Source organism: Homalodisca vitripennis, chromosome 6 (assembly GCF_021130785.1).
Source record: "Homalodisca vitripennis isolate AUS2020 chromosome 6, UT_GWSS_2.1, whole genome shotgun sequence".
Lineage (NCBI taxonomy): Eukaryota > Metazoa > Arthropoda > Insecta > Hemiptera > Cicadellidae > Homalodisca > Homalodisca vitripennis.
This window is the reverse complement of record NC_060212.1, coordinates 104431860-104443182: the sequence shown is the minus strand read 5'-3', so window position 1 is coordinate 104443182 and position 11323 is coordinate 104431860. Positions and strand designations below refer to the sequence as shown.

General features: G+C 32.2%; 1 protein-coding gene across 1 annotated transcript in view; it reads right to left on the bottom strand.

The window, feature by feature from the left end:
• Positions 1-730: 730 nt before the first annotated feature.
• Positions 731-11323, bottom strand: part of LOC124365498 (piggyBac transposable element-derived protein 3-like) — a 48584-nt gene continuing 37991 nt past the window's right edge. The window contains exon 3 of the mRNA XM_046821480.1: positions 731-972. Within this exon, the coding sequence (XP_046677436.1) occupies positions 731-972 (242 nt within the window). The remainder of the gene's footprint in view (positions 973-11323) is intronic.

The window sequence follows — 11323 nt, the reverse complement described above, 5'->3', positions numbered from 1 at the left end:
ACTCTGGCTAAATTTTTAATATGGAGAGGAAAAACTTCTTGCATGCTTTTATGTCCTCTTTACCAGTTGGAATAACGTACTGAAATACAGTGGTTTTTGGAGTACTACTGTTATCTCTGGGTCGAGCCTTTAAAGGCACATTTTTACCAACTATGCCCCGCAAAAAGGCGTTTTGCTTTGAATAATCACCTAGCTTCCAGAAAGTGTTAAAAAATTCTGTAATACTTCGGGATGATCAAACTTATGTAGACATTTCATCCGACAATTGCAGTCCACAGCAGCAAAAACCTTTTTCAGGTACTAATTCTTTCCTGCTAGACAGGTAGGATTACCCTCATTTTTCAATTTGTTCCTTTTGTTTCTCAACCATTCATCCTCTTTCCTTAATTTCTTCCTACCTCTTTTTTCAGGTGACTCCAATTGTGGGATTACTGAAACAAAACAAATGTTTTAGAAATCCCACAAAACAAAAGCACAAACAGAAATATCTCTGATCATTTATTTGGTCTAACTGATTGTATTGTACCTCACGTTGACGGCCAGGTAGGAATGGTATCTAAAATTTACTTTCATGTAAAAAATACTATAAGTTATTAATTTGGATTAGGCTTAGATGTAATAAGGATGATAAGTAAACTTAACCACAAACCTACCTTCTGGAAAGTGTTCCTCAGGTTCATCAACTAGCATCTCATCCTGAAGTTCCGGTATTAGGTCTATATATTTTGGTTCAGCTGTTCTCTCGACTTTGTAGTTCAGTTGGCATCTCCTCCTGTGGTTCTGGTGGAATGCCATGGGGTTCAGCTGGTATCTTGACTACCTCATTTTGTGGTTCTGGTGGCATTTCATTGGATTGAGATGATATCAAGTCATGCTGCATGGGCCTAGGTGGTTTCATAGAAGACGCTGATAGTTTGGAAGTGTATAGCCGGGACAACCCTTCATATAGTTCATCCTCAAGTTCGACATCATCTGTGAAAAAATGCTGAGTTTTAATATCCATACATTACATTTTTTATTTTATGTTTGATTTTAATATCATAATTTAAAATCAAGTAAATAAAAAATCCATTAACGCAATATAAACAGGTACCAGTTATTATGGGTTTATAATAACCCATAATAACATGTAATCATAAATGTGTATGAGCCAAATTTAGATCTAACTACTGCACAAGATATAATATGATATTTTTTATTCACTAAGTAATACACTGCTATCATATGTATTATCAAATGTTAGTGTGGTATGAAAGGGTTTCGTTTTATGCCCACGAAAGATTTTTTTAATGTGTCATTGCAGTATAACTATTTTTATTTTAACAATTTTATTTCAAGTTTTCATTACATTTTAATACTATTCTCTACTTATATATGTATTGGTTACTATTGGCTATCATAGTTATGCTTCAAAAGATAGTCAATAGTTTAAAAGAATTCTCCTTTTTAGTTATTTTGTACAATAAAATAAATTGACACGTTTTTTGGTTTCAATTATAAATTGCTTATATACTATCTGTGCATTGTTTTGTATTTTGTTTTAGTTTTAGTACAGGATACATCTTTTTCATTTAATTACTCTCAAAAGTGCATTATGGTTCTAGGTATTACGTTTTTTTGTCTTGATTATCTTGTACATTTATCCATAGTCTAATCAATTCACTCCAATGATAAGTTAATACTTTATTTTTTAATTTAATCAAAACCTGTACTTATTGCTAATAGTATTTGTTAATTGGCCACAATTTTGACACAAATACATTTTATTGTAAATACAATTTTAAAGCTTCAGTGAAATAATCATAATGTATCTGTAATTGTTACATTTTCAGAAACCTAAATTATGAAATAATTTAAATGAATATAAGGCACATACTTAGTGTATTATTAAATCCTGTTTTTCATATGGTTATACTATCACGTTTAACATCTTTATGTAAGTGAACGGACTTTGAGTATAAAGTATTACTGTAAGCATTGTATGTGTATTTTTTTGCGTGGGTTGGCCATGGGTATATACTTTTTTAATGGATCCAAACCTTATCAAAGAAATTGGCTCTTTTACGATTAATAATGAATTATTTGAGGGAATAAATTCCTTTTGTTTTTTTAAATAATGATGATGTTTTCAGTGCCTCTTATAACTTAATGAAAATATTTCATTGTAATATTCGTAGTTACAACAAGCATATTGATGAGCTCATGTTAATATTAAATAGTTATAACCAGAAATTTGATATTATAGTTCTAACGGAGACTTGGATGGATGAAAGTAGCGTGTTTGAGCGAATGCATGGGTACGATATTTTAGTTAACAAAAAGCGTAGGAATCAGAATGATGGAGTGATTGTGTATGTAAGGGAAAATCTGAATGTGGGTAGCGAGGAGGTTCGTTTACACGGGGTAACTAGCATTAAAATAGACATAGTAACTGGTAGTGACCGGCACAGTATCCTGGCTGTGTACCGCAGCCTATCACCTGACCTTGACCTTGAACTGTTTATTGATAATCTGGAATTATATTGTGATAGCAGGCCGCGGAACAGGACACACTGGCTGATGGGTGACGTGAACTCCTGTATTCTGCCGGATACACATAACCCAACGTCGCAACATTACCTGGGTGTGCTCTACGGCGCGGGCTATGTCTGTGGTATGTACTTAACCACTCGTGTCACCACAAATACTAGTAGCTGCATTGACCATATTTTTGTCGACTCACGTACCACGAAAGATGTAAGATGCGGTGTAATTAAAGCAGAAATGACGGATCATTATTTTACAGTTGCTGCAATTAATAACAATATTACCAATTCTAAACTTAGTAAAACATATAACAACATTTTTATAGATTTAAAAAAAGAAGAAAACGTCGCCAACATCCCAGAGAACACATTACGTCGCACAATGATAAGTTTTCTAAATCGATTGAATGAATGTGTTAGGCGCATTGGACAGCACTTAACTGATGTTATTTTAAAAAAGTGACTAACTTTACTGTTATTTCCAATATTTCTCATGTAATTTCCACTCCTGCCTAACACATTTCAAACATTAAAACCTTTATTGTACAGTTCGTTGGTTTAATATGATTATTTCAAAGTTTCCCGTTTCTCTGCGCCACCCTGTATAATTATTCCTAAATTACCAGATTGCCTTAAGTTACCAAGTGTGTACAAATCCGTGACTTATAAAAATAAAGTAACCTTATGGCTACTAAACACAGATAAGGTTGAGTTAGAATATTTTATAACTTCTTTGTATCCACATTAGCATAATTGTTGAACTAATGTTCGCTCATCGGTAGCATTGACAGTGGGTTGGTGTCATGATGTTATAACTGTGTAGGATTGAGTGTTGATAGAGTGTCTTTTGATGGTGATAAATGTAGGGACAGGAAGGGGGAGATAAAAGTAAAGGGGATCAAGGGGGATAGAGAGTGAGATAGAGATAGAGAGAGAGATTATGATGGTTATGTGTGGCGTGAGTGTATAAGTGTGTGAGAGGTTCGAAGCCTCCTAATTAACCGATATCATGTTTTTATTTTGGAGAAATTCAGTTTATATTCTTGTTATCATTTATTAATCATCCATTATCACATTATCATTTCTGCGGTTGTTATCTGGTTGTAATCTTATTGTCAAACACTTGCTTTGTTGTAGCTATAATGTATTTGTTTTTTCTTATATTACGAGCATACAAAAGTTGCATTTCATGTTGTCATTACGTTGTTTTTCCATACGAAGATTTACATTACTTTTTATGTTTATGAGTACATATTCATGCTGCTGATCGCGTCTCGATCTCCACACACAGGCTATGCCCATGTGGAGATCATTTCCTGTTTTTGCATGTATGTTGAAATCTTTGTATCTATGTGGAAATACATGAGGAATGAATGAATGAATAATTATAGCGTTCATTTTCTTCAGAGGTAGTTGGATATAACTTTTAGGGTAGGAAATAGCATAGGCTAAACTTATATTTAGCCTTCCATACCTCAAATTACAGTTTCTTAATAATAAGAAACACAGACAAAAGATTAGGTTAGCCTATGATATTGTACTCTTACAAAACATTTTAAAACATTACATTACCTTCTAAGGAGCTCTAATCACCCTCAGAAGGAACCAATTCACTGTCTGAGGCCATCATTATAGAATAAGAAACTCATAACAATCAACTAACACCTTAAAATCACGTTTAAGCAAAAAAAAAAATAGGTAAACAAGCAATAACCTTGACAAGGTAGACATTGACATAACCTCAAAACCGGTTTTGGTCATCTGTTGCTCTGAAACAATGTTACAATCTATTCAGTGCATTAACAGATTAGTGCGCATTCTAGTGGCAAAATGAGATACTATGGACTTAGTTTGTTGTGGCTCTGAAAGAACATGAATTTATACATGTGTTGTCATGGTTACCTCAAAATCGGTAAAAAATGGACTTGGTCTGATGTTGCTCTGAACCCTCCATTTTATTTTATCATCCGTGTATATCCGGTGTATAATAATCAATAAACTGACTTTATTTCACTTTGATTCCCGACCCTAGATCGGGTGATCATCTCTCAAGTGTCGTGATGTCTGATCGTTGAGGATGGTGCAGGCAGGATGCTTCTAGCAGTGTACAGGAGGAATTGTTTGCGTGATAACCCAGCGTAGGCGCTCACTCGCTCTAGACAAGGTGCTAGAAGTCCTCCTGTAGACAAGGAACAAAATGAGTCCTTTTGTTCCTTTGTAAAATATATTAGTAGTAATTTGAGGGAGTTTTATAAACAAGAGTGAGCGGTCTCTTTAAAAAAATTTCTGTTCCTTTGTCAACCGTTTTTGTGTGTGATAGCAAGAAGGAATCCTTTCAACCACGTGTCCCTCTCTCCCAGTGTCAGTGACTTTTGTTGTGGAGAGATAGTGGAGTAACTGCCCGTCTACCTATGGACATATGAGACGTACCGCACCGTGTGCCTGGCCTGAGTGAGAACAATGTCAGTGATTGTTTCATCGCTCCTTAGAGAACATTTTTTTGCAGCTATTTTAGGCCTTCCTAAAATATTTGCCTCTTTTATTTTGGTTTGTAATAATCTCATAAGACAGTATTAAAATAGAATACTAAACTTGTTATGTTGATTCCGTCAAAAATTATTATTGTTCGGCTTTAGGATGACACGACAATAAAACAGCGATGGGTTAATTTAGACTGGCTATGATTGAAACAATCAGATTACATTCATATATACGATAATTGGTATAGCTGACACAAATAGCTAAAATGATTCAGACGTTTAGAGGAATTTCTTTCTTAAATCGTTATATAAATTGCAGATATTTTTATAAGATATGTCTGAACTGAGAAAATATATAGTGTGATTATGTTATTATTTACTATGTACTATTATTACTGCTATTCCCGAAAAGAAATGCACACACTTCTGAATCGCCTATGATATATTACTTGATAAATGTAGAGTTGAATTGATTTTATAATCCATTCTTGTTCTCTCTGTACTTTAAGTAGAATTTCTATTATAGATATTGAGAGGTTATGACATTTCTAAAGAAATTAAAATTTAAAGCTAACTGTGAATGATTTAAAAATATGATTGGTTTATTTAAGAACATTATACTAACATTCTGTGAAAATGATAGGCTATTATAATGTACCTGCATTTCCATGAATTGACTTGTAGCGTCTAAAATATTATACCTTTATCTGGATATTTCTAACTCTTAACATTCCAAACAATGAGTCTTACACCTTAAGTTTTGACATTTATTTAAGTCACGTCTACTTTAATTACTTAATTAAGGTTCTAGTACGTCTGGTCTGTAATGCTACTGTATCATTGTAACTTTTAATATGACTGCTAAATTAATGTATTTATCCAGAAAATACATATTTATTTCTTGAAATAAGTTCGCTTAAGTTTTTCTCAGACTGTCTACCAGATAACACAGTCCCGTGTATCAGACCGCGGTATGGTTGTGAAAAGCAACATGTACTCAGCCCTATGTTAACCACTAATGTCACCGCTGTTTCGTTTACGTTATTATAGTTTATAAATAAAAAATCATTAAAATTGTTTATTACAATTGTACTTATAAAACTTTTATTTTATTTTAATTGTTAAAACAGTACTTGGGCATCACAGTTTAACCATAGATAAAATATACTAGTGACCTTCTGAGGTAATAATCCTAAATTTAAAAAAGTCATAACATAAAATATAAATGCAACTTATAGCACGTATTTTATACTAGCCTGTAGTAGTTATAAGCTAACACACATCGTCACCTAATTAATGAAATTCAAAATGATATCACAAGCAATTTATTGAAAAGGATTACTAATGGAATTCGTAAAAGCATATATTGTAAATACAATAATATTTCAAAATTCCAACTACATATTACTTCAATTATTGAAATAAAATTAGCTTTTAAAACTTATTTCTTTATTGAAGCAAAGCGACAGTTCAAGCAATTTAGTTTTATAAAACCGCCCGAGGAAAGCCACACAGAAACCATTAATTGGTCGGAGACTGTCTGGAAATTGGTTGCGAAATCGGATTCTGCTTTTATTGAACTTAATTTAATTTGGAGACTTCTATTATACTAAGCTGTCTCTTCTTAAGTATATAGGTTTTATTAAATGAATTTTAAAAGCAGTAAAAAGCAATTTTTTGTTTCTGAATATTTCTGTAATTTTTGCCAAGGTCATGAAAACTGGTTAATCCTAAACAGAAGATGAAGCTTGTCACGTCATAAATGAAACCATATTTCTATTTTCCAAATAAGTTTGGAGGCGTATAACAGTATGTACAAAACATGATTATCTCTTATTATTGAATACAATTCCAGGAAAGATGTTATTTAAATCCAGAGAGTAGACCTGGATATTATTATTAAATATTTATTATATTAATCCTTATGAAAGTCTGGTTGTTATTTGTAGTGAATAGTTACATAATTCATTAATATACCTTTTGAAATAATTTAAATCCAATATTATTATTCTGTATTTCATTTTAAGTAAAATAAAAAATATATATCCTGAATATTATGATGTTCATTACTGAGTAAAATACTGAGTAAAAGAGGTAATGATAAAAATCACAATAGATGATTATTTTATACAAAGATAAATTGGCTCATTTGACGAGCGCTTTGAAACCTTACCTTTATTTACCTGCTTAATTGCAAAACATCGCTAGATACACTCTCTTATACTCTTTACACTCGTCTGTAAATTTTCATGTAATTTTTTATAACAAGTTTTAAAAAATTATAAAAATTCTCATTTTATGACGTAACAAAAATTGAGTGAAAAAATTTAAGTTTGTCCCATGTGATCCAGTTTTTTGTAATTTTTTCACATTGTTTTCCGCTTTTTCAAATAGCGAAAAAATTCCAAATGAAAGTTAAAACACTTATTTCATTATTTAAAAAATTCCAGGGTTCCTCCTTGGAGACTTTTATTGAAAAGTTTGAAATTTTAGGGTTGGGCTTCTATCCTAACGCTGAAGGTGCCTTTTTCGTTTTCAAAGAAATATCCAGAGATCACAAGCTCCTGCGCGAATCGAAGATCGCAACGTTCAAAACAGAGACCTCTAAGAGATTAGTGACCATGTTGTCGATGGCTGTGTTTGAGTGAGAGCAGTCACTCGATTGCGTTGATATTGATATAGTTATTTAAAAAAATACCTTTTATACAGATATTTGTTTTATTATAGATAGATTAAAATCTGTATTTTAAAAGGAAAATAAGTACTAGGATGAAGCAAGGTTCCTTCTTCCGAAACTCCCGCTATATTTCATTATCGCAAGAGTAACTCTCACCCATTAAACTAACTCACGCATCATGAAATATTCACTGACCACACTACAGCTACTTTAAAGCAGGATGCCTCTCTTTTCTCCAGTTATCCTCCAGTCAATCTTGTTACATCACCTGTACAACGGGAGCAGATAAACTTCGTAGAAAGGAAAGTCGACACAATAATAACAATATTTATTTAAAGTGGTAACTGGTTAAATCCATAATATGCACGTTTGAATAATTTACTAAAAGTTTGAATTGAAACTAAGTACATTATATAAAACATACATATTATTTAGGTTTTATACAACTAGTATTAAGTGGTTTTTCTTTTTCCTCCATAAACAATGACTGAGCATAACATTATTTGACAATAATTGTAACGTAAGCAATACAAGCAATAACAAACCCTAACTCACAAAATGACCAATAAGAGTACAGCAAAACAACCAGATCGGTCAGATCGGTATTTCCACTTATAACATTTTAACACTCAATAACAGCTCTGATTCACATTCCAAAGCGAAAGTTACTAAATTAAAACGAAATATAGTATTTTTTATCTAAATTTTAAATTGAATTGTATACCAATTGGATAAACTCAAAGAAGCATTTTTTCCTGCCTGATTATGTTTGTAGTTAACGAAAATTAAAGTAAACGCTCATCAAGAATACTACAAGGCCAATGTCAATATTATTGTTGAGGATAACTGAACTGAAATGGTGGAGCCCCAGAGATATAGCGTATATAGCATAATATATTCTAGATAATATGTGGTTCCTCGGTTAGCATTTGTTCCAATTTGTTCTCTATTGTAAATGTAATTGAAAAAAAATACTTCATCTCCTTGACTCATATAATAAGAGCATTTATCTTTCGTGCCAATTATTTGTAATGAATTACCGAACTACGAAGGGTCTAAAGTAATCCGTGAAGAAAATGCTTTTGAATCCTAGTTCTCTTCAGTCTGTGTACTATCAACAAAGAACATAATTTGTGAAACTTCCATTCCAACTGATCTAGTTACATGACCAGGACTGTAATTTATAAAATAATCTTGGCCCTGAACAATGCCACCTTGGCCCCAAATCCAATTACAGGATATTATAAATAATCATTTATGCTTCAAACAATGCACAGCCAATTCAACGTAAAATCTATAGAAATACAAGGTATATTTATTAGTCACCAGGAAAAAACTGATTTATCACGTGATATGACGATTAACGGAAGATTTATAAGAAGAAGGGCGTCTATAACCTAAGTGTTGCCTTGAGAATTGCTTTCGAGGTTAAGACTTTAGATAATGAACAAGTACTTTTTGCGGTTCAATGTTTATTGAAAAATATATATATATATGTAAATAAATTATATATATATATATATATATACAAAACCTCTTCCTTAGTTCTTTCTAGGAGTTATGTAAATGTGTATATTACTTAACCAGAATCTTATATATATATATCAATGAAATTTTGATAAATTGAATAGTTGATTCAATGTAAATAACAATTAATCATAAAAGTCCTTATTCCGCCGGGACTCTTACTGGGATCTCTCAATGAGATATATATATATATATATATATATATATATATATATATCTCAATGTATATATCAATATATCACTCAATAGCACATTCACCCAGCAAGTGAGAGATCCGGGTTCGACTCCCGGCGGAGCGAGTACTTTTTGTGATTCAATGTTTATTGAAATTAAATAAGGCTATTGCCATTTATACAATTTAATGTAAATAAAAGTCGTTTGACAGGTATTTGGTCTTCCGATCATATGTTTAGTTTGCTTATTTAAACGCATATGTGAAAGATACGGCCAAATACAAAATAATTGAATCGGAAAAAGTAAGCGCTCTGTGGTGTAATGGTAGCACATTCACCCGGCAAGTGAGAGATCCGGGTTCGACTCCCGGCGGAGCGAGTACTTTTTGTGATTCAATGTTTATTGAAATTAAATAAGGCTATTGCCATTTATACAATTTAATGTAAATAAAAGTCGTTTTGACAGGTATTTGGTCTTCCGATCATATGTTTAGTTTGCTTATTTAAACGCATATGTGAAAGATACGGCCAAATACAAAATAATTGAATCGGAAAAAGTAAGCGCTCTGTGGTGTAATGGTAGCACATTCACCCGGCAAGTGAGAGATCCGGGTTCGACTCCCGGCGGAGCGAGTACTTTTTGTGATTCAATGTTTATTGAAATTAAATAAGGCTATTGCCATTTATACAATTTAATGTAAATAAAAGTCGTTTGACAGGTATTTGGTCTTCCGATCATATGTTTAGTTTGCTTATTTAAACGCATATGTGAAAGATACGGCCAAATACAAAATAATTGAATCGGAAAAAGTAAGCGCTCTGTGGTGTAATGGTAGCACATTCACCCGGCAAGTGAGAGATCCGGGTTCGACTCCCGGCGGAGCGAGTACTTTTTGTGATTCAATGTTTATTGAAATTAAATAAGGCTATTGCCATTTATACAATTTAATGTAAATAAAAGTCGTTTGACAGGTATTTGGTCTTCCGATCATATGTTTAGTTTGCTTATTTAAACGCATATGTGAAAGATACGGCCAAATACAAAATAATTGAATCGGAAAAAACAATTAATATATATATATATATATATAGGGTATTCATGTACTAGCCTTAAGAAATATACAGAGAAAAAACATAACGAGTAAGTTACACGTAGTACCTTTAAACATCAGGCTAAATGTCTATTTAGAAATGTGTATTATTAAATTTACAATGTTATTTATTTGTATTCTCAAAAATTGTTGCCTATAAATTATATAATATTTATTTATATACGAGTTAACTATGCTCTGTTTTTAATCAAAATACTGCTCTTGAATGCTTAAATAATTCTTTACCTTTTATTCAGATTTATGAGATGGAAATTTTAAGTCATTTTTTTGCGTAAAAGTACATCAAACACATTTACACTTTCTACTTGAAGCATTATAAACAGAGGTAATGTTTCGTCTTGTAACTAAAATGTCATTTATACAAGTTGTTAACATTTTGACTACCGAGCGACACAATGTCTGTCGGATGTTTGATGACACTCAACATACTGCCACTGTGTCCTTTGTAACGAACGCGTTGTGACAAAAACTTACACTCGTGTAATTTAATACAACGACACTGTAATCTGTATGAACATCAAAAGACCACTTGTTGGTGAGGTGACGTGACTGCGTCATCAAGAGATGTATTTCTCGAATAAAATAAATTTAGCCAATATTTTTGAATAGTTTTTTACTATTATTTTGATTGGTAAAACAAACTACCGGCGAAGAGTAAGCCACGTCACGTGTAGCGTAACAAGCTTCACTCTGGTTACATCCAAATACGAAGACAATAGCTAATTTCTTAAGTCTTCATGTGCTACTATGTCACATGATAAATGTCATATGATTTGAGAGATTTTGTTTACAAAATTGATATTACGATTTCGTTGGAAGCAAGTTTATT